General features: G+C 52.7%; 11 protein-coding genes across 11 annotated transcripts; 3 read left to right on the plus strand and 8 right to left on the minus strand.

Annotated features, from left to right (window-relative positions):
- Positions 1-895: 895 nt before the first annotated feature.
- On the minus strand, positions 896-2486 carry M421DRAFT_417163 (amidohydrolase 2). Its single transcript, XM_033591341.1, has 2 exons — positions 1827-2486; positions 896-1767 (listed from the first exon to the last, which is right to left on the minus strand). The coding sequence occupies exons 1-2, from the start codon at positions 2126-2128 to the stop codon at positions 1044-1046; spliced, it is 1026 nt and encodes a 341-aa protein (XP_033452697.1). The 5' UTR covers positions 2129-2486; the 3' UTR covers positions 896-1043.
- Positions 2487-2510: 24 nt separating this feature from the next.
- On the plus strand, positions 2511-3274 carry M421DRAFT_417164 (uncharacterized protein; the record flags this gene model as incomplete). Its single annotated transcript, XM_033591342.1, has 3 exons — positions 2511-2513; positions 2766-2936; positions 3000-3274. The coding sequence occupies 3 exons, from the start codon at positions 2511-2513 to the stop codon at positions 3186-3188; spliced, it is 363 nt and encodes a 120-aa protein (XP_033452698.1). The 3' UTR covers positions 3189-3274.
- An 8-nt stretch (positions 3275-3282) lies between these two features.
- On the minus strand, positions 3283-4148 carry M421DRAFT_417165 (uncharacterized protein). Its single transcript, XM_033591343.1, has one exon. It carries the CDS (start codon positions 3925-3927, stop codon positions 3643-3645), a length of 285 nt encoding a protein of 94 aa, XP_033452699.1. The 5' UTR covers positions 3928-4148; the 3' UTR covers positions 3283-3642.
- A 1196-nt stretch (positions 4149-5344) lies between these two features.
- On the minus strand, positions 5345-10859 carry M421DRAFT_2076 (uncharacterized protein; the record flags this gene model as incomplete). Its single annotated transcript, XM_033588185.1, has 2 exons — positions 5345-5923; positions 5976-10859. The coding sequence occupies 2 exons, from the start codon at positions 10857-10859 to the stop codon at positions 5345-5347; spliced, it is 5463 nt and encodes a 1820-aa protein (XP_033452700.1).
- Positions 10860-12877: 2018 nt separating this feature from the next.
- Positions 12878-13525, plus strand: M421DRAFT_417168 (uncharacterized protein). The gene has a single exon (XM_033591344.1). It carries the CDS (start codon positions 12931-12933, stop codon positions 13258-13260), a length of 330 nt encoding a protein of 109 aa, XP_033452701.1. The 5' UTR covers positions 12878-12930; the 3' UTR covers positions 13261-13525.
- A 2037-nt stretch (positions 13526-15562) lies between these two features.
- Positions 15563-16120, minus strand: M421DRAFT_417170 (uncharacterized protein). The gene is made up of 2 exons (XM_033591345.1): positions 15666-16120; positions 15563-15619 (listed from the first exon to the last, which is right to left on the minus strand). The coding sequence occupies exon 1, from the start codon at positions 15912-15914 to the stop codon at positions 15690-15692; it is 225 nt and encodes a 74-aa protein (XP_033452702.1). The 5' UTR covers positions 15915-16120; the 3' UTR covers positions 15563-15619; positions 15666-15689.
- Positions 16121-16130: 10 nt separating this feature from the next.
- On the minus strand, positions 16131-17201 carry M421DRAFT_417171 (uncharacterized protein). The gene is made up of 2 exons (XM_033591346.1): positions 16690-17201; positions 16131-16637 (listed from the first exon to the last, which is right to left on the minus strand). Exons 1-2 carry the CDS (start codon positions 16732-16734, stop codon positions 16392-16394), a joined length of 291 nt encoding a protein of 96 aa, XP_033452703.1. The 5' UTR covers positions 16735-17201; the 3' UTR covers positions 16131-16391.
- A 1045-nt stretch (positions 17202-18246) lies between these two features.
- Positions 18247-20159, minus strand: M421DRAFT_417172 (uncharacterized protein). Its single transcript, XM_033591347.1, has 4 exons — positions 19759-20159; positions 19135-19633; positions 18357-19033; positions 18247-18303 (listed from the first exon to the last, which is right to left on the minus strand). Exons 1-3 carry the CDS (start codon positions 20093-20095, stop codon positions 18556-18558), a joined length of 1314 nt encoding a protein of 437 aa, XP_033452704.1. The 5' UTR covers positions 20096-20159; the 3' UTR covers positions 18247-18303; positions 18357-18555.
- A 459-nt stretch (positions 20160-20618) lies between these two features.
- Positions 20619-24193, minus strand: M421DRAFT_292400 (DNA mismatch repair protein muts). Its single transcript, XM_033589033.1, has 5 exons — positions 23551-24193; positions 23404-23502; positions 22520-23357; positions 20822-22471; positions 20619-20770 (listed from the first exon to the last, which is right to left on the minus strand). Exons 1-5 carry the CDS (start codon positions 23920-23922, stop codon positions 20703-20705), a joined length of 3027 nt encoding a protein of 1008 aa, XP_033452705.1. The 5' UTR covers positions 23923-24193; the 3' UTR covers positions 20619-20702.
- M421DRAFT_417174 (uroporphyrinogen decarboxylase) lies at positions 24064-25830 on the plus strand. Its single transcript, XM_033591348.1, has 6 exons — positions 24064-24144; positions 24199-24240; positions 24296-24831; positions 24879-25272; positions 25320-25725; positions 25778-25830. Exons 1-5 carry the CDS (start codon positions 24090-24092, stop codon positions 25388-25390), a joined length of 1098 nt encoding a protein of 365 aa, XP_033452706.1. The 5' UTR covers positions 24064-24089; the 3' UTR covers positions 25391-25725; positions 25778-25830.
- M421DRAFT_417175 (cytidine deaminase-like protein) lies at positions 25082-25870 on the minus strand. The gene is made up of 3 exons (XM_033591349.1): positions 25778-25870; positions 25320-25725; positions 25082-25272 (listed from the first exon to the last, which is right to left on the minus strand). The coding sequence occupies exons 1-2, from the start codon at positions 25808-25810 to the stop codon at positions 25432-25434; spliced, it is 327 nt and encodes a 108-aa protein (XP_033452707.1). The 5' UTR covers positions 25811-25870; the 3' UTR covers positions 25082-25272; positions 25320-25431.
- Between the last annotated feature and the right edge of the window lie 637 nt (positions 25871-26507).

A 26507-nucleotide genomic window follows, 5' to 3' on the forward strand; every position in this document is an offset into this window, starting at 1 on the left:
AAGGAACCAAGGTAGTTCTTGTATCTGGAGTCGCTGGCTTGAAGATACAATCGAGCGTCGTTAACATATTCTTGGAGTGACCGAATGGTAATGTCTGAGCGTTGTATCTCCTTTACAAAGTCTGTAAGTAGTCCTCGATGGTACTCAGGGTCAATCTTCTTCAAAGCCCTAATGAACTCCTCCTGGGGATTCTCGTCCATGCAGCATGGAACACCTATCTTGATACCCTGATTTGTAACGTCGATCCACTCACTGAACCAGCTTTCAAGAAGCTTAGCTGAACGTGGACCGTTCTTGAGCGCCTCAAAACGATGTACAAGCGCTCTCTTGCGGAACTTCTCAGTTGGGGCAAGAGCAGCCTTGAGAGCAATAAGTTGATCATATGGCGAATCCAAATCGTTGATGAGGTAGTGATGACGCTTGTTGATGGTATAGTTAATTTCAGACGATAGGGTAGCTAAGGCTTTGGTAATCTTCTCCTTGTTGAGTTCTGATCGTTCCCATCGGTCGTAATCCCATCGATAATTGGAGGCTTGGCCAGCATCAAGGTCAGCCAACGACGTTGCGCCAGTTTTGTATTGGGTACATGCTGGCGGAGGAGTGTGGACGACTTTGAGCAGATCTGATCTATCCTTCTCGGGGTCGACATAGTCCTTAATACCAAGCTTCTTGGCCGTAAGCATGCAGATCTTAAGCTAAAGGATCCAGTCGTCGACAGAGGTGAGTACCACCTGTTGTTGCCTGATCGCGACTGTGTCAATATCGTAGAGAGAGGCCATAGTAAGGTAGAGTTAGGTAGATTAAGATAATATTGAATGTGAGTGAACCTAGTAGGCAGCCGGGCTCATAACTATCACAGTTTAAGTAATAGGCTATTAGGCAGTAGAATTTAGTAGGAACACTGAAGTTGAATTGAAGTAAGTCTACGTGTTGATATACCGGAATGATCGGATGTCAGCAGGGTTATGGTGAAACTCTGTTCACATAGGACCGAGTACTTATCGGACCGAGCAAGCTGTACGTAGACTGCGACATTGATCGATCTAGATGACCTTTGCACTCGAGTCCTTGTATTCGCCAAGCTTGAATAAACCCTTCGCATTCTCTCTCCCAATCTTCAGGCGATCCCCCGTGTTCATCTCAGCATTGTCGAACCATGTACATCCATCTTCGAAGGTCTCGAACGGGTAGTCGACGGAGAACAAGATACGGTCGGCGCTGACTTCGTCCTTAACGAAGTTGAGCGTTGTTGTGGAGAAGTGACCTGACGTTGTGATCCAGAAGTTTTCGTTGAAGTACTCGCGGATAGTCTTCTTGCAGTCGAGTCCAGGCTTCAGCAGCTTCTTGCGGTCCTCGAACCAGTGATTGATACGCCACATATCGAACGGAATGTGCTCGCCCAAATGCCCGAGAATCACTTGAGCTTTAGGATGGCGATCGAAAACACCATTTGTGACCATGCCGAGAGCATGGAGACTGACACCCACAGCGAATGACAAAGGAGGACCAATCAGCCATTGGCGGTCCTTCCACAGCTTCTCAAAAACTATACCAGTGGGATTGCGTGGGTGCAAGTACAATGGGACATCAAGGTCGGTGAGTGTCTTCCAGAAAACATCCCACCCTGGCTGATCATAGAAGATGTAATCTTCGCCGTCTGCACCAGCTCTCTGGGTGTCATTTACCAGCGCACCCTGAAAACCGTACTTTGTTACCGTCCGTCGCAACTCCTCTGCAGCTTCCTTTGGGTCATGCATCGAGAGCGTGCTTTAAACTCAACTATCAGCGTCTGGACAGAGCTCATCGTTTCCTCACCGCCGACTTACGCGAAAGCTCCCAGCCTGTCCGGAAATGGCTTGATCTGTTCAGCGACATAGTCGTTGATCTCAACCGCCAAAGCCTGGGCTTCTTTGGGGTCAAAGATATCCTGCACACCGGGGGCGGTATATGAGAGAATGGTGTAACCGACTCCGTACTGGTCGGCGAACTTGAGTCGGATATCTGTCAAATCCTGGATCTCTCTTGTATGCTTCTCTGCATCTGTACTGAACATGCTAGCCCACCACTTGGTCTTTTCCTCCAGGCGGGGCAAGGCAAAAGCCTCTTCCAGGATAATCTTGCCGAGCATTATAGGTGTATATTTCGGTACTTTCCACGTGTTGAACTCTGTCCTAACAAGATCAAGGAATATTTGCGAATGTCTGCAGGAGGGAAGAGGCTGGAAGTATTCAAGCATGTGAGCGTAGCAGCAGGGTATTTCCTTATGTACCATGTGGGCTTGTAGTAAGGGCGGCAAGCATCAGCCTTCTCCTGCGTCCTTCAATTCAGAAGGTGCTGTGCCGAGCAGGGTGCATTTACCGAACTTTATCCCCTCTTCTGACGCGTCTGCGGGAGACCCCGCATGTTTCGCAGTTGTATCTGAATGAGTGCTGTGTCAAGACCCCACGTCACCCGTTCGGATTGTTGGGATAACAGGTGCGTTAGCCGGACGCCCTGTGGGTGAAGCGGCTATGGTACGTTAGCCGCCATGATGCCAAATCAGCTACGGTACCCGTGGCCGTGCGGCCGATGAGCCAGTTCAGCCGATGAGCCACCCAGAACATCACAACATTGAGATACCCACAACTTCAACGCGTCACAACTCCACCACTATAGATCTAATTTAAGAAGCAATTAAATATTTAGAATTGCATAAAGCTAGAGATAACTTGTTATACTGCTAAGTTATAAAAATGTTTAGAGTTAACTAAACAACACTGTTGTAGTGGCACAACTGTTATACACGCTCAAATGCAGAAGAAGTGCGCCAGCAACAGTTACTTAGCCCACAACAGGAGGAGGTGCTTGTCAAATACATAGAAAGATGCACAAGAGACAGCTTGCCACCTACTAGAAGCATGCTGCAAAATGTCGCCTCTGTGGTTACGAAGTGGGAGGTCTCTAAGAGCTAGATTACTTAGTTTCTATATTGCCACGCCAACAAGCTTACCACTAAATAGACTACTAGGATAGATCGTGAGCGCTTTTTAGCTAACAGCAAGCGCAAGTACAAGCTGTACTTCAATCTATTGCACTCTAAGATGCGTGAGCACAGCGTTGATGAGCGCAACACGTACAATATAGATAAGAAAGGCTTCTTTGTTAGCATTAACAGTTACACTAAAAGGATAGTCTCTAAGGCAATTTAGGAGTTAAAAGAGCACACTGCAGCGCTTAGAGATAGCAATAGAGAATAGGTAACGCTGCTAGCTTGCGTATGCGCTTCTAGAGAGGCATTACCACCCGCTCTTATCTACTAGGGCACCTCTAGGATTCAATCAACCTAGGTAGACAACCTTATTGCTAAACAACACTAGATTTTTATCTCCTACTTAGTGACAGGATGGTTAAACAATGACTTAGGGCTTGCCTGGCTTTAGGATATTAGGGTAGACTCTTGCCGAGTGATGTCTAAAGAAGTTCAGTCGATGGTGAATTTATCGCGGGCGCTGTGTGTAAAGATGCAGTGTATCGCCTCCACCGATGCTATCATAAGGGCGCGTCGTTGCAAGTGAAGGTAGAAGCTACGAGCGCATCCACCTTCCCCCAAGCAAATCAATGATCCAGTCCGCTGTTCACATCACTACAAATAATGTTCGCATCTCAAGCCTTGTCGTACGCTTGTTCAAGCTCCGCATAGAAACCAGTCCTCTTCCTTGCTGCATTACGTTCCCACCTCAGCTTCTCCTCCCTTCTCCTTCGCTCCTTAGCACGCTTGTGCACATCGCTTTGCATTTCGATCCACTCTTGTCTTGCATCGTATTTTCCCTTCTTCTTGTGATTCTCCAGTAATTGCTTGAAGAGCTTTGGGATGCCGAGGAAGTAGAAGAGGATGAAGTTGCCAAGCAAGATGCTCGAAATAAGGAAGAAGACAAGCGCGGTTCTCATGATGCAGCATGCGCAGGTAGGTAGCGGGATTCGTGGGTGGTTCTGACGTGATGTCAAAAGACCAAGATGACTCGCGAAATGATTGTGGTGTAATATCAAGGCCCAAATTGATGATTTGATCATGCATGGTTGATGGAGAGGTACCGTGTCGCGATTGTCAAATTGGATGGAATGACGTCATCCCGCGCAATTGATCGTTTCGTTTCGCGCGCCAGCAACCACTGTCAAGATGAACGCATTGAATGGCTTCATATGGCCTCTGTCATCAAGTCGCAAAGCATGCTGCATGTGAGCGTCTCCAATTAGTCACCTGGAACTCACACCACAACAGCAATACTAATTGCAAACATTGGGGCAACATCAAGGTTCTTCCTCGGACGCAAATTTTTTCCAGACACGACGTTCACACGCACTTTCCTCAACCCCGTCAGCGACTGGAGAATATCGAATTGCTGACAGTCAAAGCTGCTGTAGGTGTCGATTTGACCCATGACCGACAAGGTCTTACCACGCGAACTCGATCTTGGTTCTTGAGCAATGCAACGGCAGCCTTCTGCGCGTCTGAGAAGTTGGTGAAGAAGCGGGTCTTGTTTGATCATCTAGTGACGAAGAGGTCGTTACAGATGATCGGCACTGTGGATGCCTGCAAGTAGATTTGATGGCCAGCTTCTAGCAGTACTAGTGTGAGACTTGTCTTCTATTGCACAAAGCGGAAGTCTTCGTATCGGTGCAAGTGAAGCCTGTGGAGCTGAAATGTGCAGCTGGTTCCTTTGCAGAATGTGAGCTCATGGATTCGGATCCTGAGCTCATCCGACAGACGAAGAAGTGGTTACTCACGTTAAATGCGCTCCGTGCTAGAACGTAGGGTTAGTACCGAAACCACTGGTGAGCTCTGTCTTTGACGTCCTCGAGTGAGCCCGTGTGTAAATTTACCACACCAAACTCTGTGTCTAATATGGCTGGACGTGGCGAGCAGAGCCTTGACTGATCGCTGTAGAGGTGATATGGTAACCAAGATTATAGTCTGCAACATCGTAACCCCTCATCAATTGCCCCAGTAACGCATTGAAGAAGTCTTCTGAAGTGGGAGAACTCATTACTTCGAACTAATCATACAACAGCTGTTCGTGCAAAAGCAACACCCGCTAAGCAAATGGTGTGTGACAAAGGAAAAGTTTGCTGAAGAGCTGACATGAAATCGAGACTAAGCTCAGAACTTTTCAACAAGAACGCTGCAAATCGTTATACATCTGATCCATCGACCTCAGTCTTGAGCATCTTATGTGCTGACCTTCAAACCCCCCGATCTTCCAGCCAGAACAAAAGGCTTCATTCCGTCGTGTCGATGGCTTGTGGTATTATTTCTAGGCGATAGAAATCATCAACTCGTACCGCTCGCGTCGATCAAGCGCAACGCCTATTTCTTGCCGCCGAGCAGACCGCCGACAAGAGGGATGTTGCTTACGCCACCTCCACTCTTCTTCTTCTTGTCGTCACCACCGAACAGGCCACCAAGACCAAGACCGCTGAGCAGCTTGTTGATACCAAGCCCACCTAGGAGACCGTTGACCAGGCCACCAAGACCAAGACCGTTGAGGAGCTTGCCGACCAGGTTGAGAACACCAGTCAACAGCAGACCAACAGCGGCGATGATCTGGAACAGAGGCTCTGTGAGAAGAGACCAGAGAGGGTTGAGCTTCTTCTTGGCGTGGGGCATGTCTGAGATCTTCTTCTTTGCATTGTCGATGGTGGTAACCACAGAGGATGTGAGCTCCTTCAAGCAATCCGCAAGCTTGTACTCCTCAGGAGTGGCCTCACCAGTCTGCTGGCGGCCCTTAGCCTGAGCAGCAATGCGACCATCGGGGTCAAGACCACGGAGCGAGCCGTTGCACTCGTTCAACATACGTCCACCCTCTTCGATGAGAGGCTTGACATTGTTGACCAACTCCTCCTCGTCGAGCTCGTCGCGAGGTGTGCGGTCGGCCTTCTCGATGTGCTGGGAATGTGTCAGTAGGGAAATTGCAAAAGAGTAATAGGATGGTACATACCTCGGTGATCTGTTTCATGACGGGCTGGACACGCTCCAGTGTCTGCTGGCAGATAGCAGCCATCTTGTTGGCAAGCTCGGAGTCCTCGCGGCGCTGCCTCTCCTCATCGGTCTCATCCTCTGGAATCTCCTCTTCTTGGATGTTGCCGAGAAGAGTAACCTCTCCGACCTTGTTGCCGTCATTATCGATGACATACCCGTTGTCATCAATCTCGAGACCAGCGCAATGACCAAGGTCACCAGCAGTAAGACGACCGATGACATCGCCGTTCTCATCACGAACGTCACCCTCCTTGTTGACACGCATGCCAGACATGGGGTTGATGCGGCGCTCCTTCTCCTCAGGCTCCCATCGTTCGGCCTTACCGATGACGTTGCCGTTCTTGTCGTTGATGTCGCCATCTTCGTCAACGTGGTGTCCAGTAAGCTTCTTGATATCACCCTCGATGACACGACCGATGATAGAGCCATCAGCAGTCTGGACAGTGCCGTCCTTGGCGACAGTGTTGTTGTCGAAGCCAGCGAAGGGGCCCTCGGGTCCGGATGAGGCGCCGTGGACGAGCTCAGCCTTACCAACGATGTTTCCAGCGTTGTCCCAGATCTGGCCCTTTCCATCTACCTTCTTTCCAACCATGGTGGCTGGGTCACCCTCAGACACGCGTCCAAGGATGGTGCCGGAAGAGTCGACGACGTTGCCTGCCTTGTTGATAGTGCAGCCAGCAAGAGCAGAGAGGTCGACCTCCTCAACCTCTTCTTCTTCTTCCTCGAAAGGCTCAGCGTGACCCTTGACGTTGCCGTACTTGTCGATGATATCACCATCTTCATCAACAGAGTGACCGACAAGCTTCTTCGCATCACCCTCGGTGATCTGGCCAACACGGTTGCCGTCGTTGTCCTCAACGAATCCGTCCTTGACGACGCGGAGGCCTTCATAGCCGGCGAACGGTCCCTCCTGGCGAGTGACACGCTCGTTGTCAGGAATGAGCTCACAACGTCCGACGACCTTGCCAGTGTCTCCGTGGATAAGTCCCTCACCGTCAGACTTGCGACCTGCCAGCTCCTTCAAGTTGCCTTCAACGAGCTTACCAACAGGAATACCCTCATTGTTGACGAGGTACCCTTGCTTATTCAGGGTGAGTCCATCAAGAGATGAGAGATCAACAGGAGCAGCCTCCTCTTCATCCTCAAGAGGCTCAGCGTGGCCCTTAACATTGCCATGCTTGTCGAGAATGTCTCCGTCCTCATCGACATGCAGGCCGATAAGACGCTTAGCGTCACCCTCAACGACAACACCGACGACGTTGTCGTCAGCATCGGCGACCTTGCCATCAGCAATGACGCGAAGACCCTCAAGACCGCCGAAGATACCTTCGGGCTTGGACTCGCGCTCATTCTCGGGGATCAGCTCGCAGCGGCCAACAACCTTTCCGGTGTCGTTGTGAATCAGGCCCTCGCCGTCAGACTTGCGGCCAGAAAGCTCCTTGAGGTTGCCCTCGACCAATCGGCCGATAGGGATACCTTCCTGGTTGACGAGCTTGCCTTGCTTGTTGAGAGTAAGACCCTCAAGGGCGGAGAGATCCTCGGGTTCCTCCTCCTCGGGGTCCCCCTCCTCGATGGGCTCGGCATGACCCTTCACGTTACCGAATTTATCAAGGATATCGCCATCCTCGTCAACTCGAAGACCAACGAGGCGCTTGGCATTGCCTTCGACAACCTCTCCAACGACATTCTCATCCTCATCAGCCACCTTGCCATCAGCGATGACACGGAGGCCCTCAAGGCCACCAAAGATGCCCTCGGGCTTGGTCTCACGCTCATTCTCGGGAATGAGCTCGCAACGACCGATGACCTTGCCAGCATCATTCCAGATCTGGCCGTCCTCGTCAATCTGGCGTCCATTGAGCTCCTTGGGATTACCCTCAACAAGGCGACCGATGGGCACGCCTTCGTCGCCGATGACGTTACCCTGCTTATTGACGGTCTTGCCCTTCAGGATAGAAAGGTCCTCAGGCTCGGGTGCATCTTCCTCGGGAGCCTCTTCTTCTTCAACGCGTTCAGCGTGTCCGACGACTGAACCCTTCTTATCCAGGATATCACCATCCTCATCGACGGTACGGCCAATGAGCTTCTTGGCGTCACCCTCGACGACCTGACCGACGCGGTTGCCATTCCTGTCCTCAACGTAGCCGTCCTTCACGACGGTCAGTCCCTCAAGGCCAGCGAAGGGAGCCTCCTCCTCGCCATCCTCCTGGGGAACAGTTTGGGCGCGGCCAATGACCTTACCCTTGTTGTCCCAGAACTGACCCTCGGCGTCAGAGGTAATGCCGGCTTTGGAAAGCTTCTTCGCGTCACCCTCAACAAGCTCGCCGACAATGTTGCCATTGCCATCAATGAGCTTTCCGGACTTGTTGACAGTGAGTCCGTCGAGGATGGAAAGAGGTGGCATGTTATCTTCACCAGCCTCCTCGGCATCCTCCTCGGCATCCTCAGCGGCATCCTCAGCAGCATCCTGAGCACCTTCGGCGGCAGCCTTCGCGTCCTCAGCACCCTCTTCGGCGTCCTCCGCATCCTCCTCAGCATCTTCGGCTTCTTCCGCAGCATCTTCGGCCTGGTTGACCTGCTGCTCGATCATCTTGGGGAGGGTCTTGACCTTTCCGATAACGTTGCCGTCCTTGTCGAGCACCTGACCCTTCTCGTTGATTTTCTTGCCGGCGCACTTCTCAATATCGCCTTCAGCAAGCTCACCAATTGGCTCACCATCTTCGTCGAGGACTTGACCTTTCTTGTTAACCTTCAGGCCATCAAGAACATCAATATCAGGGGTGACCTCGACTTCCTTGACCTCAGGCTCGACCTCGCCAAGGCGCTCCTTGAGCTCCTTCTGAGCCTCGAAAGCAGCCTCGCCAGCGACGACTTGGACCTTGCCGATAGACTTGCCCTCCTTGTCTAGGACCTCGCCCTGGTCGTTGATGGTCTTGCCAGCGCAGTCCTTGACCTCGCCTTCGGCAAGCTCACCGATCTCCTCACCCTCGGCATCAAGCACCTTGCCCTTCTTGTTGACCTTGAGACCGTCCAGGATTCGGATGTCGAGTGCGCCCTTGGCAGAATCCTTGAGCTTCTCAGCGGCGCCTTCAGCAAGCTCGACGCTGCCGAGGACATTGCCCTCAGAGTCAACGACCTCGCCCTTCTCATTGACAGTGAGGCCCTTGAGGTCCTTAACGTCGCCGTCGAAGCCGTCGCCGACCTGGCCAACAACTTCGCCCTCGTCGTTGAGGACCTCACCCTCGGAGTTGACCTCGAGACCCTCGAGCGCCTCAACGCCGGGGAGCTCGTCCTCGACATCGGCGGCCTTGTCTTCGATCTCGTCCTTAGCGCCCTCGGCGGTGTCTTCGGCGGTGTCTTTGACGTCGTCCTTGGTGTCTTCAGCAGCGCCCTTAACGCCATCGACAGCGCCCTCAGCGGCACCGCCCTCCTCTTCTTCATCCTCGTCGTCATCATCAACAAGGTCGGCAGCGTCAGGGTGGAGCTGGGCTCGGGCAATGACATTGCCATTATCATCGAGAATCTCTCCATCCTCGTTAAATTGCTTGCCCTGAATGTCAGATGGGTCACCCTCAACCAGGTGACCAACGAAGTCACCGTCCTCATTCAGGATCTGACCAGTCTTATCGGCGGTCAGACCCTTGAGAATGCTGAGAGGAGGCATCTGAGAGCCAGCGCCCTCGGCGCCCTTCTTAAGCTTGTCAGGAAGCTGGTCCTCAGGGAGCAGCTCGCAGCGACCAACAAGATCACCATCGTCATCGAGGATCTCACCATTGTCGCCAATGGGGTAGCCAGCAAGGTCCTCAGCATCGCCCTCAACGAGACGACCGACGGGTTTGCCGTCTTTGCTGACGAGGCCCTCCTCATCAACCTCAAGGCCCTTGAGAAGGCTCAGATCAAGACCGCTGGTCTGATCTTCGATAGAGTCCTTGACATCGTCGGCGGCTTCCTGGGTTCCGTCCTTCGCGTCCTCGGCGGTATCCTTCACATCGCCAGCCTTGTCGTCGGCGGTAACCTTTCCATCTACGGCCTTGTCCTGGACATCATCCGTCGTGTTGCCAGCTTTGTCTTGGAGATCATCAGCGGCGTCACCAGCCTTGTCCTGCACGTCATCGGTAGCGTCTTCGACGGCATCCTGACCCTCCTGAGCGCTGTCCTTCGCAGTTTCGGTAGCATCGTCAGCAGCGTCAAGAGCAGACTTGTCTTGAGACTGATCGGCTGCGTCCTCAACAGCACCCTTAGGGTCCTTGGAGGCCTTGCCGGCGAGGTTGGACGCGCGACCAGCCAGACCGCGAGCACCGCTCAATGCGCCCTCACCGGCCTTGCTGGCAGTGTCTGTGGCATCATCCTCGGTGTTGTCGACTGTGTCTTCGGCATCGTCGCCAGCCTTTTGTGTAGCGTCGTCCTCGGTCTCCTCAGCCTCCTCATCCTCATCGTCGTCGATGGGCTTGGGCTCAGCCTCGGAGAGCTCGTCGCCCTTCTGTGATACCTTGCCAGTTGTATCCTCGACAGTGTCTTCAGCATCGTCGGCGGCGTCTTCCGCCTGCTTCTTTGTGTCTCCAGTCGTATCTCCCGCCTTCTTCTGGGTATCTTTTGCGGTGTCTTCGGCTGTGTCCTTGGTATCTTCAGCAGTGCCCTTCACCTGCTCTGCGGTGTCTTCCGCGGTGTCTTGTGCCTGGTTTATAGTGTCTTCGACAGCCGACTGGGCCTTCTCTGAAACGTCAGATGTGTCGGGTACCTGCGATTGCGGCTTGTTCAGCTTAGGAGCTGACTGCTGGGGCTTCCTGCCAAGCTTGGTAGGAGTGCGGGGGGTATCACTCTTTCCTGCGGCGGGGGAAGGCATGTTGAATCGTTCGTCAATTGGTAATTCGTAAGTGGGTTTTGTTGGGGTTCGTTGACTCGTAGCAGAAACGTTACTGCTAATAGATCTTGAGCGGAGAGAACGGGGGGAATTCCTATTAGGCGTCGGGGGGAACGAGTAATAGGTGTAAGAGTTAGATGAATTTTCTGTCATGTATCAATTGACGAATGGGTCGTCTTTGTAGCTGGAAGGAAAGGGCAAGGATTTCAAGGCAGGCAACCATTTATGGGGTCAAGTTGGAGCAGATGGGCGGTTCCCCAGTATGACGTCTACTTCCAGAGCTCTATGAGGCATGTAGCAGGGGGAGCTCGCGCCACAGTGAGGAGAGCTGGGCCAGCAGAACCTGTTTTGAACCCCACGACTGGAGTGTGTACGACAGACTGCGACGAACCAGATATTAGTTGCGTCACTTGCTCCAGCCTTGAGCGGGGCGACGCTCCAGTCTCGCGGAGCAATGATGAGAGAGCTCCACTCAGTATGACTGAGTGTGGATAGGAGCTGCAACAGGGGTCGGGGAACTGTAGCGGAAACTGGTATGTAGGCCCATCGACGATGGCTGCCGCAGGCAGTGCCAAATTTGGAGACGCCCTGCCGGCGGCAAGTGGGCTAAACACATCGATACGGACGTTGTCAGGTTTCCTTTAGCAGCATATCGATCTAAAATGCTCCAGCAGCAGTCTCGACACCATCGTCTCTCACCGTCCCGAGAGACACGGCCAGGCAGGCCGTATCTCAAGCGGCAACCTCTCTCGAGCTTCGAGCCTCTCACTACTGCCAGCCACACTCCGACACGAAACCTGCTGTTTTCCAGTTACACGCTGGACGATCCAGGCCCGATCGACGACATCGCAGCCGTCCTCTCCACAAAACTTCAACGATCGAAAACGTGTATCCCTGACTCTGCCGCATCCCGCTCCTATCAGAAGTCTGTAATGCGCGGAGGCTGTCAAGAGAGAGCAGGTCTTGCCGTGCAGTTGACCAAACAGGTTGTGGCATCCAGCAAGTGATGTAAGTTCCAATGACGTAACGCGTCGAGGAGTACCCCTGCGCAAACCCCTGTGCCACTCTCGCTTACGACGCGGCCCCTGCACCTTCCATGGTATACTTGGACGCACACCTGGATTGAGTTCAGACTGCGGGATGGGAAATGAACGGGAGGCTCTGACGTCCCTGCGCACTGCTGGTGACCAGGAACGACTTGAGGCGGAATGCACCCCAGACTTTGTCACTCGAAGATATAGATATGGAAGTTACAGCGCAAGCCACCAGGCGACGTTGGATCGTACATACCGCGGAACCGTTCGAGCACGCGACGCGACGTTTGGCCCGAAAGCCGTTGAGATCGCGATTTTGGGTCCGCTAACTGCAGCACCGAATGTTTTGTCACACCGTCCGTCTACGGCGTCTGCGGGATCACTTGGAAAACGTGCGGCCGGTGCGGTGTGCAACGGGCACGCATTGTGCGTGGATGCAGACGCGAACTGTGGTCTGTGTTCTTGGTACAGCACCGAACGTGGTTCAATACTGTATCGTTGCGAGGACGATCGCTCTCATTACGAAGCAGTGTGATATCGGTACCTGCAGCATATATTTGCTGCACGCCTGATTGGCCTACATCTCACAAAATGCGTTTGTTGACATTTTTGACGGGCAATAGTGTCTCACAGCAGCACAAGTTGCTCTTACAGCACAAGTGTGAAGCACATATCCAATTGACCAATCAAGATCTGCAAGTCGCAAGCCCAGCCTCACGAGTCGTGGACCACGCTGGACTATCGAACGCGGGCGAACATGACAGCACCTAGTGTACCAGTAACTATGTACCAGGCAGTGGCATATTCAAAACCTGCTCCTGATGAAACACTTACAGATGGTGTACCATTCAATTGAGCCAACATCCCGAGATATGGAGGCACGGTGAAACGCCAGTGCTTCGACAAGTCGAGGTGTCTTCTTGCGTCTGCACATTGCGGTGTCTATGACCGAACATGATGTCACGCCTCGCTACCTTCAACCAGCCGCATCACCGAAACGGGTAGGCGCGTGGGTTCGGATGTACCGAGTTTTCGGTTTTTGTTCCTGGGTCAAGCACGGGTTCCTCGAGGCGTGCCTCGATTTAAAGCGAGCAGACTTCCGAAACAGCGCACCAGGCATCATTGAGATGCGAATGCTGCAAGGGTCAGCGGAACGGGAGTCGGAGATCATACAGGGAATGGTATGGTTTGCAACGATGTGGAATGCTGCGACACATACATCATGCTGTGGTTCGGGGAGGCCTCGATGTGCTGTCGCAAGCGATTCGGCTCTCAGCAACGGCGGCTCACGCAAGGCGATAGCACTCGATGATAGACCAAGTATGCTGCCTGCATATTGGCTGTCTTAGCTGCGAAGCCGTCTTCAGGCCTACCGGCAGAGCTTATGCAGGAACTCTTCGAAGGGCATCCACTGGGAAATGCGATCAGCCAACTATCAACGTGATCTGAGGCGGACGAGAAGCCGCAACAAGCAACAGCAAAAGCTACTCGGGAAACCGCAACCCGCTTGAAGAGGTTTACACCGATGTGGCATGATCGCTGTATAGATCTGAGAGCAAGGAGGCACCATTGCAGATTGAAGGATTTGAGCGAGACCCATTCGGCATCTCTGCGAGGGCTTCCAAGTGGCTACATGAAACCTTGCCAATCATGGTGAAGGTCAGCCATGACGGGAAGGCTCCACACGTTTCTTGCGCCTTTTGATCTGAAGTGATTTCTTGCCGAGCAGAACTGCCAGTCACATTTCCACAAATCGACCCGACAGTAGGTACAACCAAAAATTCTCCAGCAGCGACACAAATGTCCGAACGTTTGCTGACGAGATCAAACAGTAATCCGAAACCTGTAGTACACTTCGAGGGAGCAGGAAGCACGCTCAATCTCACTCGAAGTGTCGATGGCATCCAAGTTCGCATGAAGCACCATGCTGGAGAAGATGTCGTACTGCTGAGGGACCAGCAACGTCGCTCCACTTGACGAAACACGAGAGGATATCATTAGAGAAAGGTATCACGAACAAATCCTGACAGCATCAAGCAGGTACGCCACCAATCGGCTTCGGCTCAGCCACACTCTTCGACAAACTCTGTCTGCTCCCATCTGGGGGAATTCCACTCTCAACATCCTGCCCAGAGCGACTCAGCACCTTCCACCTCCTCTGCTCCTTCGCCTGCTCCTTCTCACGGATGGCAACATCTTCTTTCCCACCACCGCTGATCTTCTTCCATATTCGGCGCTTCCAACTCCTCTCTTTTCGCTCAGCTTCCTCCTTCTCCGCCTGGTCGGCAAGCAGCTGTCGTTCGCGCTGCGCGCTCTTACTGTTGTCCTTCTGGTCCTCGACCTTTTTCTGGTAGACTTCCGGGTGCACGACTTTGGTCTCGGCGTCCTTGATTGCGCCGACGCCTTTCTTGACCTTCCGGCGCGTTTTAACGTATGCTTCCAACCCGACCAGGACGGCGTATGAACGCGAAATGCTGACGCGGCTCATGTCGACGCCATTATCTTGCATGTTGTGCACAAAGGCGCGGAAGTTCTTTGTGGGCGGTCGGTAGTGCCCTGACAGGGGTGAGAGCCGGCGCAACTGCCCGTCTTTGATACGGACGAGGCCTGCGGAGGATATGCGCGCGCCATGGAGGAAAGACGAGTGTTGGAAGGAACCGGATTGCTTAATGCCAATGTATAGGCGGAAAGATGTGTCGGCGACCTGCTCAAAGTCAGTGTCAAGGTAATGTGGTCGATGGCCGTAGCAACGCTTCCGCTGTCATTATCAAGACAACTTTCCCGCAACCAGCACCGGTAACGACCCTCCTATTGCTATGGTAAGGTCAATGCGACTTACAAAGATCCAGGAATTCGGTTTGACAGAGCTACGTAACAGATGATTCAGAATCGTCGCCGCGGACACATGTTTGATCTTCTTGATCCCCTTTGCACGGTCCAGATCCTCGTTGACATAGTGTTCGCCCTCAACGTCGCTATGCTCTCCCGATTCCGACGAACTCGAGCTGCTGGAGGATATGGAGGACGACCTCGAGTGTCTCAAATTCTTGCTCTGCCCGTCGTGCAGCAGCTGTCCATTGGATCCATACGCTGGCGTATCATCATCAACAGGAACGATACCATTTACACTATCTTTGTACTCGGTCGTCGTATTGATTCGCTCGCCGTTCTTCGCCCAGCACAATCTACCCTCCTTATCGATCTTCACCATGTAGTTCAGCCTTTCTTCGCGCGACAGGTACCGTACCTGCTCTTTCTCCAGCCTGACTCTTGAGACCGTGGGATGCTCAAAGTTGCGACCTTCGCCTTTGTCGAGCCAGTAAAAGAAGTTCTCGTGCGTCGCGGATTTCTTCCATTCCTCGTGGTATGCGCGCAGATTCGAGCCGTACCGGTGTTTCTGGTCCACCATTTCCAGAAAGTATTGCAGGTCCATCATTTTGGCCGTTCTTTCGCGCTCAGACTTCTGCTCGCCTTTCTTCTTCTTCTGATTCGTGCGCTCCTCGGGCGAGCAAGATTCGTCGGTTTCTGAGCTCGAGACATCGGGCGCATCGTCTGCGCCTGCTCGACGTGCGATCGCGCCGACTCGCTTCCATTTCTTTCGCGCGGCTTCAGAGTTCGCGCGCGCGCGTTGCTCGGGTGTCGTCAATTCGTCTTGGTTTGACTGGCTGTCTGCGTGCGACTTGAGGCGCGTTGCGTTGCGCCATCTCGCTGGGAACGGTTAGGATGCGTCGACGTTAGAAAGAGGTGGGCTAACCATCTCGTACAGCCTGTGGCACTGTCAACTTTTCACTCTGGCTTCATGGAAAGTTTGGAGGCGTACTTCTGCCCAGCGTGCACTAGCATCTAGCCCGATACCCTGAAGTTGTCGACGTTCGCGGTATCCGCGATAATTGCGCTGGATCAGCTGGGCAGCATTTTGCTGCTCCTGGTCGTTGAGCTGATCAGAAGGGCTTTCAACTGCTTGCTTTACGGTCGCCGCAGGACCGGCTTCAACCTCCGCCATCGTGACAGATGTTGCAATGAAGCGCAAGAGACATCTGAGGTCTGAGCGCGGGAGACGTGACAGGCGGAACAGTCGGCGGGGCTGGAGCTACAGACCCTGGGCGGAAACCCCTGCTCGACGGTTGTTCGGCATGGCACGTCATTGCGCATGCGACATGGCCGGAATCGATAGGTACTTCAGAAGGGAAGACGCGTGTTCAGGGCTCACAGAAGGTAAGACAGAGGGAACCACAGGAACGATTCGAAAGGAGCTCTTGCGACTGTGGGCTCTTCCCTTTCGCATGTCGGAGGAAGTTCCGAGCAGGACCCACTGGAGCACGCGCAACCGCGAAGACAGCAGCTGCGTTTGAATCAGACCTCTGTCTAGATAAAACCTGATGGACGAATTTAAGCATATCTACAAAGCCAGTAAAGCCGCCTGAAATGTGAGCTGGACAATTAGCCATTCAATCGGAAGACATGGCCGTACAGTTATAGCCTAACCACATCTTCTTGGCAAGGCAGGCTCCATACCAAGAGACACTCGGCGACTCTTCACTGCCGCAGCAACACGCTTAGAGACAGAGCTCAAACCAACACCATGTTGGCGTAGTCTTGATGGTAATACCAGGGTCAAGGCATATCGATTGATTTTCCACCGTTCAAATAGCCCACCAGCACCGACACACAGGGCACTCAAGATCCCTGCGACGAACCAAACAGACACCCAGCCATCAGCCTCCACGTAAGTGTTTCCCTTGGCTAGACTGCTGATTCAGGGATCTGACAAGCTCTAGGAGTCCAGAGACAAACCAGCAGCGCTCGCCACTGCTTTCGGTCATCGACAACACCCACTGAGCACGCTATGTCGGAGTAGTCAACACCTTACAAGGATCTAGTAGCTGCGTCGAACCCTGGGGCACGGATTGTGGTGAAGATCAAACTAACGGAACGTCCCTCACCACCAAAGAACAGGCGTCAAATATGTGAGGGCTAAGCTTGCCATGCGAACGAGGCTACCCGTGCAACTGTGAACGATCACGACAATGGAGTCTTTGCTGGAGGATAGTACGCTGAATCTAACCGACGAGCTGGTCCATTCCAGGGCTGCAAACGTGCCATACGAACAGGCCGGACTGCCTTTTGCATCGAGAATCATGAGGCCAAAAACCCAAATTCGAGAGTCCCAGCATTTTCAATTCCTGCCAGAATGATTGAAGCAACCTGGCTAGCTTAGCTAGGGTTATAACCGTATTAGAAGAGTTTGAAGCGCAGGGTAATAGTAGTAGTCAAGCATGCCTGTATTCACCTCAAGACTGTGATTGCGCTCTGCGCCAGGGCCCGTTTGCGGGGCTTCGCCTTAAAACTCTCCTTCACCAGAGCAGTGACAATTGCGTCAAGTTTAGGCTCAGGCTTGACTCTGCAATCGCAAGCATCAATGTGGACTTGTTGGATTCTACTTCGCTTTGTAACCTCTTAAACGTACAAGGAGCCGCGTGCCTGCGCCGTCACCAAAAAGCAACCGATCCCCGTTTTCTTGTCTCTTGGTGATAAGAAGACAAGCGCGATACTAATGGAGCAAATTAATCGGGACTGGTGGACGCGAGCCAAAGACTAGATCACGGCAGCCGTACCAGAGGACGTTCTCATCATCATGACAGCCAATCTTGCCCAAGCAGCTTCCAATGATGCGACGATGCAGACCACGTTACAAAAGTACATGGACAGGAGTGAAGTGCACACACAGATCTACATCACCCAGCTTACCTTCGAACCTGAATACAACAATCTCATTGTCGAACAAGCAGATACGCCGGCCCGATACATCATATCGTATACACAGCAAACTCCCAAAGCAAATCAAGAAGCCTACAAGCTCGACGGGTTTCTTCACCTAACTGTATGGCCGAGAGAGTGGAGCGATGAAGGTCTCCGCGCTGCATTGATTGACGACCACAGTGTCAACAGCGACGCACTCGTCCGCGTCTATGAGGTCTTCGGCAACACACTGCATCAGCTAGCAGCCCATCCCTGAGCCAACAATCAGACCCATGTTTCGTCAATGTGCGGCATCAGCTATGTCGACTCAGCAGCAGAACACATATGCCAACTCCGAAAAGAAGGCATTCGCAGCACGCCCATCCGGTTCACTCACAGCTTCTTGATAACCCCAAATATGCACTCGAATGAGCGGGACTTGCAACTCAACTTCTAGACTTCCCCTATCTGCTTGCTGACTAGACAAGAGATCGGTCCGGTTGCGAAGAAGCTTCTGGGTAGGCTGACTGGCTCCAGCTACGATGTCGCTGTGGCTCCACTGTTCCTCGTACCTACACGGGCACGAAGCCTACTGGGTCCCTGTCGGAGGTTGAATGGGAAGCGCATCGTCGTTGGCTGGTGAAGGATACAGCCTACGTAGAGATCTTAGGGACGGAAACCAAGCGGAGGATCAACTTGAACATACGCGAGAATACTCCTAGTGCAAACATGGTGTCGCTGACGGAGGCGTTGCGGGAGGCTCACACGCTAACGGAGTAGCACAATGCCTCCTGGTGGAATCGTCGAGCTTTATAAATCAGGAACTTTGACGTGCACGGCGTTGGATGAACCAACATAGTATTACAGATCGCCTCCCATATACGTGCAGTGCCACTGCATGCACCCTAAACGTCATTGACCTCCCTCCAACTCTTCCCCATCAAGGCGTTACTCTCTCCGCAACCCTCGTCCACTAACTTCGCCGCCGTCTCTCTCCCTGCGACCGGCAATTTGACCTCATATATCTTCCCCTGTTCCGCCTCCTTGCCATTGATAGCATACCTGAAGGGCACATACTCCGGCAACAGATCCAGCTGCTTCAGCGCTGTCGCCTGATCCCAACTAATATGCTCGTGGCACAGACGATCACCACGAATAGCCACGATGGATGTGAACGGGATCTCGAGCTTCTTGCCAGTGGGCGGAATGCCGGGGAGTAGCCAGGGCACTTCTTTGTCGTGAGTGAGCGAAAAGACGAACTCGTCGATTACGCGGTCTGTGCCGACAGTACGGCTTACGAGGGATAGTGCGGTATCGTCGGGGTTGCTGAAGATGAAGTGGTGCGTGTAGAAGGCTGTCAGGCGGTCTTTGCCGATGCCGCCGCTGGGTTGTGTTAGCGAGATGACCAGGATCAGTGGTGCGGGTTGACGTATCGCTTCTTCAGACGAGGATGTGAGTCCGAGAAAGGGAAAGTTGTTACTTACGTCATGGTTGGAATGTGGTTTACATAGGGCTGCGCAACCATGGTCGCCATCGTCTTCTCCACTGCTCGTTCTCCGAACTCGTACAAGCAATGTTCATCCCACACAGCTTCGAGATCGAAGTATGGCCCGTTGAGAAATGGCTTGAGAAATGCTGCACTCCTTGTGTGAGCGATACCAGCATTGCGCTTGGAATATTTGGGGTCAGCAGGAAGCACCCAATTAGTATCGTTAGTGGCGTCTTCGTAACGAAATGTCTTCACGATACCAGCTGGGCGCTGCGAGGTTGGTGAGGATTTAGTGGGCTCAGGATCCGGGGATAGGGGAAGAGATTCTCGACGTGCGACTGTGGGACCGGCGGCATGGATGAGTTGAGGCGGCAGGGCGGTTGACGATTCGTGGAGGGTAGACAGTTGACGTCCACCGTAAGATACCACAGCGAGGATATCGGGGTGCTGAATGACGCCTTCTTCGACGTAGAATGGGAGACGAGAGATGTAAGCTTAATATGTGTCAGATGCCGGCGTTTTGATATCTGTTGTATCAAGTCACGTTGCCCGTTGTGCTTCTTGCTCTTTCTGTAACGTCCCAGTCCAACCCGAAGATCAAGGAGAATTCAAGACTCACAGACTACACCAACACCCCTCCCGTAATCACAGGCCTCGCAACTCTTCAGCACTTCCAAGGCTTTGTCCAAAGGAAACTCGCCGCCATCTTCTACCTTCCCAGGCACGAGGAGCTGGACTACGGCAAAGCCCTCTTCAGCCCATTTTTGCAGCGGTGGAGGATCGAGATGCTTGTCGCTCTCCTCAACCAGTGCGTAGTGATCGAGTATCAAGATAAGTCCCGGGCCATTTCCTCGGCGAGATAGCGGAGGCTGGAGGATTAGGTGGGGCGATATCTGCTTGGGTGAGGGGTAGGATGCAGGAGCGACAGGTAGAGACGCGGGGCTCACTTCGCCCATCTTTACACAGGCTTTCGAGAAGAGGAATAGTCAAAAAGCTGATCAGGAGGAGGTTGGAGATCAAGTCAACAAGCTACCGACGGAATGTCAAGTAAGCTAGCGGGTACAAAAGTGTGGGGTGCCGTAAATTGAGTTAGTGTGCGCCCGCCACGCACGAGATCAACAGCGTCAACGACGTTCCTCAGCATCGATGACATTGGTTGCACGAGGGTCTTGTCTCGAGTAGACTATACTCCTTCGAGAGCCTACATGTATGAGCCTGATAGCCTAGTGCATTGTGCTCCACATGCACTGTGCTCGGCATGTGCTTGTACCACCAAATGCATGCAGAGCACGATAGACTTGGTCGCTTGTGTAGCCTTCGCGTCGAGCGGTATACCTGATTAGGAGATCCATGTGTAGGACATGAGCGCTGCACGCGCAGCAATATATAGTACATGATGGTGGGTATCTAATGTTGGAGCTGGAAGGATGTAGAAAGAGCTGTACATGGTAATACAAGACATGATACAATGCGTGTTGTACAGCGCGGAGAAGGGAGGGAGTGTAGACTCATATCGTGGCAGCAGCTCTATCTCCTGTCTTTGACAGACCGTTCGGCTCCTGATCAGGTCGAATCACCCTTTAGCTGCTTGCGAACTCGTGCAGCAACAGCAATGGCTTCTTCGGGAAGGCCTAATGCACATCAGTAAGTGGCGTCATTCTTTCATGAGATTTCGACCTTACCTGCGACTCGTGCAACCTTCAGAGCGTGACTCTCACGGTTAACACCTCTTCTGAGGCGATGCACATATGAGAACTTGCCGTCTGCCTCCTCACGGACATCGTTACAGTAGCAAGCCAGCTTGTTGAAATCCTTGGTCATATCGGCAAGAGTGTGGAAGTGGGTCGCAAACAAAGTTCGACACTGATTCGAGTAGTACAAATGATGCAAGCAAGCAAAGCCTACTGCAATGCCGTCTTCAGGTGTAGTACCTCGGCCTACCTCATCCATGATGACGAAGGAACGTGGAGTTGCTTCTTTGAGAATCTGAGCGGTCTCAAGCATCTCTACCATGAAGGTTGATTGATCGAGGAAGAGATTGTCCGCTGAGCCAACACGACTAAAGACTTTATCGACGAGTCCAATCTCCGCGTACTCGGCTGGTACATACGACCCTGTCTGGGCAAGTATCGAGATCAAGGCGTTCTGCCGGAGGTACGTGCTCTTGCCCGCCATGTTAGGACCAGTAATGAGCCAGATGCGCTCTTTGTCGTCGAGTATGCAGTCGTTGGGCGTGAATTTACGTCCTTGGTCACCACTGCTGTTGTCGACAACCGGATGTCGACCGCCAACAACGTTGTGCGATGTTCCGGAAGTGATTATGGGTCGGATGAAATACTTCTCCACGGCAAGCAGTGCAAAGGCGCATGCGACGTCAAGCTCGTCAAGCACAGCGGCGTTACGTCGAAGCCTCACGAGGTTGCGTACGACACCCTCGCGCAATTCTCCCAAGACTCGCTGCTCTTCGTTGCGAATTCGGAAGCGCGTCTCGTCCATCTGAGCGCCCAATAGCGTCCACTCAGGAACTTGGAACGACCGGGTCGACTTGCTGCTACTGAGGCTCTTCGGATAGTGTTCTGCGATGCGAGACATGTCTTTTCCCTTCACATGAGCAATATGCGCAAGGTTCGGCGTCCACTTGAGCGTCAGGGTGGAAACATCCATCTTCTCCCGCAGTCTAGCTTCGAGCTGTGCTTTCACATCGCCCATGGTTTCCAGAGACTTGTGCAACCGGTGTAAAGCTGTGCTTGCCTTACGTTTCATAATCCAGATGTCGTCTCGTCCATCTGTAGCGCTCTTATAGCTGCCCGTGATTGCGTGAGGTTTGGGCTGAATGCGTTTTGGCATGTCCTTCAAGTCCTCCTCGCCTGCTTCTCGACCGAGGACGTCTTGTGCGAGTTCTGACATTTCTTCCGCTTGCTCGTCTTCGGCACGATGATATTCAGACAGCGCATCCTCGTCGATAGCATCCTGTATGCGTCTGGAAAGGTCGAGCACACCTTCAAGATCGAAGCGTCGCTCTAGTGCAGACATGCACTGCCTCCGTCTGGTCTCTGACGTCTCGGCGTTGGTGTCGGTTGGGATGGCATTCCTCGAAGTCGTGTGCTCACGAACGACATTGAACAATTCGAAAGTAGTAGCAATGGTTTTCGAAAGCTCCATCAGGTCATCTGCATCGCCACGACCGTATGTAAACTTTGTGACAAGTCGAAGAGAGTCGAAGGTCTGTCCAAGCAACGCTATGATATCTTGCCTGAGCTGAGGGTATTCGATCATCTCTTGGACCAAATCAAGCCGGTCGTTGATTGTGGAAAGCGACATGGACGGTGCGGCTGCCAAATGTTAGCGTCTACTAGCTAGATGGACAAGAGTGGGCATACATAGTCGTTGCGATAGCAGGCGTGTCCCACTTTTGGTGACTGTGCTCTTCAGAGAGTGCAGTAAACTCCCTTCGTAAGTGCCGTCTCGGATTGTGCTCCTGATCTCCAGCGCTCTTAAGCTGTTCTTGTCGATGCTCATGTGATCTTCGGCCTGGTGTCTGACTGGCGCTCGTAGTCGTGTCCGAGAACCAAGAAGCTGGTGCTTGACATAGTGCAGAAGTGAACCACCAGCAGCCACTTCGCCAGTTGTGAAGTTCGCAGGGTCGAAGTCATCAACGACATCCTCGAGCATGGGTATCCAGTCCTCAACAGTGAGTAATTCTTTTGACGGCTCCTGGAACGTGATGATATGCCCGTCTTCTTGCAGTATGGACACGATGTGTGAATGCTCAGCTTCTTCGAAAATGCTATCGAGCACGATCTCCCGTGGCTTGATGCGAGCTACTGCAGTCGGCAAGGATGCAATATCGGTGCTTTGCGTCAGGAAATCGCCACTAGATAGGTCGATCCAAGCAAGCCCAACCTCCGTACGAGGCAGATTGAGCACAGAAGCCACGTTGGAGCTCCCAGGACTTTTTGCAACAGCCTTGTCCTTTTCGAGCATCTTAGGGTCAACGTGGATGCTGAGGAGATAGTTGTTCTCCCAGGGATCCATGAAATGCTCATCGATCAAAGTACCAGGCGTGATGATGCGAGCCACTCGTCGAATATACTGAAGCTCGCCCTTCGCTCGATTGGGTGCGTCGTTGACGAACTCGTCACAGATGGCAACATGCTTGTTCAGATCCTGGACAAGTATCTTAAGGTAGCGGTCCAGCTGGTATGCAGGGAAGCCGGCCTGATCTGATTAGTGTTGGGTGACAGAGAATTCACAGAATACTCACCATTGACACAGCAGGTCTTTTGCTACCCTTGGATGCTTTTCGCTTTGCCTTCTTCAGGTTTAAGAGCGGTGCGTACTCGTCAGCCTGTTCGAAGTAAAGCTAATCTGATATCAGTAGATGCCATAACGTCGGATATCACGCACGCACCTCGTAGAAGCCGCCAACTCTGGTCACTACGACACAGTGACTGAATTTGAGCATAGTGTTGCGCACTTGCTGCAGCAATGGTGGGTAATCTGGCTCGGCATCATCCTGGGGCGGTAGCGCTTCAGATCCAATGGAACCCTGAGGTACCTCTTCAAGTTTGATTGAGGCTTTCCGCTTCGCACCTCGAAGCTGCAGTGATCCGGTCCATGTTGCGCCTGCGAACCGCGCTGCACGTGGTTTCGCGCAAGGTCGCGTCAAGCTCGAGAAGGAGCTTCTGGCGGCTTTGACGTGGGCTCGAGAAGCGAAGAAGAGATGCTTTGGTGATGTTATCGGTCTCAGACGCGTCGGGAGGTGAACATGCATAAGAAGCATGATCTCGGATTGACTTCGTTGCTAGAGAGAGGAAGGCGCGTCTGAGCTGTCGCGTCTGCATGCGGCTTAGTGGCCTTCACGGTGCGCGCGGGGTTCGTCGGAAGCTACTCCCATCATCATAGAATTCCGAGGCTGCTCATTGTTCAATCTCACATCATACAGCAACAATGGCGCAGAATTTCGCTCCTATGAAAAATGACCTCATTCTCCGCACCGCAAAGGGTACGTAATACAAGCGTAGCAACTCATAAGGAAATTTGTGCTTATCCTGAGCAGGCGAGAATGTCGAGCGTGCACCCATGTGGGTGATGCGGCAAGGTACGAATCTACTCATTGGTGCCTCGGCGCAATCACAGTACTCACAATTGAATAGCTGGACGCTACCTGCCTGAGTACCACCAAGAAAAGGGCAAGAATGACTTCTTTGAGTGCTGCCGCAGCCCCGAGATTGCCTCGAACCTTACCCTTCAGCCCATCGATCGATATGCTGGCCTTGTTGATGCCGCGATTATCTTCTCCGACATCCTCGTCATCCCACAGGCAATGGGCATGGAGGTCATAATGGTAGACAAGAAGGGGCCTCACTTCCCCGAGCCACTTCAGACACCGCAAGACGAACAGTACAAGGAGGTTATGGAGCGCAACGTAGATGTGAAGGAGTCACTCGACTACGTCTACAAGGCCATTACTTTGACGAGGCAGAAGCTTGACGGTCGAGTGCCCTTGATTGGTTTCTGTGGCGCCCCTTGGACACTGTTGAGCTACATGGTCGAAGGCGGTGGCAGCAAGATGTTCATCCAGGTCAAGACATGGATCTACAAGTACCCCGAGGCTACCAAGGCGCTGCTTCAGAAGATTTCTGAGCTTTGTGTCGAGTACCTAGCTCTGCAGGTTGTGGCTGGCGCTCAGGTATGTTTTTGTAGATGTTTAGGGTTAGACAAAACTAACCGCTACAGATGGTTCAAGTCTTCGATTCATGGGCAGGTGAACTTTCTCCTCAGGCCTTTAAGGAGTTCTCCCTGCCATATCTCAACTACATTGCCGATAACCTTCCCGCGCGCATCAAGTCGAAGGGCATCGATGAGGTCATTCCCATGACCGTCTTTGCTAAGGGGGCATGGTACGCACTGCCAGCGCTCTGCGAATCGAAATACAACACCATTGGTTTAGACTGGCTCCATGACCCAGCTGAGGCCTATCAATTGGCACAGTCAAAGGGCAAGGTCCTGCAAGGCAATGCGGACCCAGGCATCCTGTACGGCAGCCACGAGTCGATTACAAAGGTGGTCGAGAACATGGTCGCTGGATTTGGTGGAGGAAAGAAGGGTTGGATCGCCAATCTCGGTCATGGTAAGCTCACAGGGTTGGCACAGCATGAGACCTACTAACAATCGCAGGCATCACACCGTTTGTCAAGCCGGACGATCTGAAGTTCTACTTCGAGGAGATTCATAGGCTGACGACATAATACCACACATGACAGATCTGCAGCCAGAGAGCGCGCAGAACTTATTCGTCTTCTCCAATATCCTCATTCCAGTCTCCGGGCTTTTCCTTGATAAATTTCTGCATCAGCAACTGGCACTCCTCGTCCTGCAGCACCACAACCTCGATGCCCTTGCTCTTCAGATACTCTTCGCCGCCAACAAACGTCCTGTTCTCTCCAATGACGACTCGCTTGACCTTGTACATCACACATGCACCGGTGCACATGTCACAGGGTGAAAGACTGGTGTACATGGTTGCACCTTGGTAAACTGAGGCCGGAAGGCGTCCTGCATTCTCCAAAGCGGAAATCTCTGCCTGATTCGGTTAGCATAAGGCTGGAGGCAACCATATTCAAGGCAACACTGACATGCAGAGTAGCACTGCCTTTCTGAATACGCATATTATGTCCCTGGCCAAGTATCTTGCCTTCGGCTGAGACAAGGCAAGCGCCAATGGGCACTCCGCCTTCGCTGCTGCCTTGACGAGCCTCGTGTACGGCGGCCTTGAATCCAGCGTCTTCTGCAGACATGATGAGAGATTTGATGAGAGCAGAGCACACAGCAGAAGATTTGCGTCACGAATTGCATTCAGGGTCCACGTCGCAATTGCCATACTTGGCAGATAAGCTTCTGCTTCTCGTCTCTTGCCGATTGGCGGGACGCACGGACTCGAATGTACAACAATAATGGAAGACTTGATGAGCAGCATGTCAATCTATTCTACGTGCCGAGATCAAGTGAAGTTTTCTTACCAAGCGAATCCGGTTCACGGCTGTTAGCCGTAGCAGCCACGAAACCTTGAGCAGGCAAAAACCCGAGTTTCAGGCCGTTTTGAGCTGTTGGGTCGCGGTGGAAGGGCATAGAATCAGTTGGAATCTTCTGCAGCTCGGCGCAGTTGGCATCCCGGTTGACTACTTTTAAAACTCCAAGCTTTCGCCTCTTACAGTGCTTTCACCAAACAAATATTGCCGGCAAGTGACAGTAACGTGCCTGTAAGTCTTGCACCCCTCCGTTAATTTTGCGACAGCCCGTTCCCGGCGAGTCTCGGTAAGCGCCTTCTGTTTGAGTCTTCGACGAGGAAGATACGGGCGCCTTCCG

This window comes from Didymella exigua (assembly GCF_010094145.1).
Source record: "Didymella exigua CBS 183.55 unplaced genomic scaffold M421scaffold_4, whole genome shotgun sequence".
NCBI classification, from domain to species: Eukaryota; Fungi; Ascomycota; class Dothideomycetes; order Pleosporales; family Didymellaceae; genus Didymella; species Didymella exigua.

Coding starts and splice junctions, on each gene's coding strand:
- M421DRAFT_417175 (XM_033591349.1), bottom strand. CDS start 25,810: ATGCGTATTCAGAAAGGCAGTGCTACTCTGCAT. Junction 25,726..25,777: donor AAGGCAGTGCTACTCTGCAT/GTCAGTGTTGCC, acceptor TAACCGAATCAG/GCAGAGATTTCCGCTTTGGA.
- M421DRAFT_417163 (XM_033591341.1), bottom strand. CDS start 2,128: ATGCTCGGCAAGATTATCCTGGAAGAGGCTTTTGCCTTGCCCCGCCTG. Junction 1,768..1,826: donor GACAGGCTGGGAGCTTTCGC/GTAAGTCGGCGG, acceptor TTGAGTTTAAAG/CACGCTCTCGATGCATGACC.
- M421DRAFT_417170 (XM_033591345.1), bottom strand. CDS start 15,914: ATGGCGGAGGTTGAAGCCGGTCCTGCGGCGACCGTAAAGCAAGCAGTT.
- M421DRAFT_417172 (XM_033591347.1), bottom strand. CDS start 20,095: ATGGGCGAAGTGAGCCCCGCGTCTCTACCTGTCGCTCCTGCATCCTAC. Junction 19,634..19,758: donor GAGGGGTGTTGGTGTAGTCT/GTGAGTCTTGAA, acceptor ACACATATTAAG/CTTACATCTCTCGTCTCCCA. Junction 19,034..19,134: donor AACCACATTCCAACCATGAC/GTAAGTAACAAC, acceptor AACACAACCCAG/CGGCGGCATCGGCAAAGACC.
- M421DRAFT_417171 (XM_033591346.1), bottom strand. CDS start 16,734: ATGACCGAAAGCAGTGGCGAGCGCTGCTGGTTTGTCTCTGGACTC. Junction 16,638..16,689: donor GCTGGTTTGTCTCTGGACTC/CTAGAGCTTGTC, acceptor GGAAACACTTAC/GTGGAGGCTGATGGCTGGGT.
- M421DRAFT_417174 (XM_033591348.1), top strand. CDS start 24,090: ATGGCGCAGAATTTCGCTCCTATGAAAAATGACCTCATTCTCCGCACC. Junction 24,145..24,198: donor CATTCTCCGCACCGCAAAGG/GTACGTAATACA, acceptor TATCCTGAGCAG/GCGAGAATGTCGAGCGTGCA. Junction 25,273..25,319: donor GATCGCCAATCTCGGTCATG/GTAAGCTCACAG, acceptor TAACAATCGCAG/GCATCACACCGTTTGTCAAG.
- M421DRAFT_417168 (XM_033591344.1), top strand. CDS start 12,931: ATGTACCGAGTTTTCGGTTTTTGTTCCTGGGTCAAGCACGGGTTCCTC.
- M421DRAFT_292400 (XM_033589033.1), bottom strand. CDS start 23,922: ATGCTTCTTATGCATGTTCACCTCCCGACGCGTCTGAGACCGATAACA. Junction 23,503..23,550: donor GAGTTGGCGGCTTCTACGAG/GTGCGTGCGTGA, acceptor ATATCAGATTAG/CTTTACTTCGAACAGGCTGA. Junction 23,358..23,403: donor AAAGACCTGCTGTGTCAATG/GTGAGTATTCTG, acceptor TAATCAGATCAG/GCCGGCTTCCCTGCATACCA.
- M421DRAFT_417165 (XM_033591343.1), bottom strand. CDS start 3,927: ATGAGAACCGCGCTTGTCTTCTTCCTTATTTCGAGCATCTTGCTTGGC.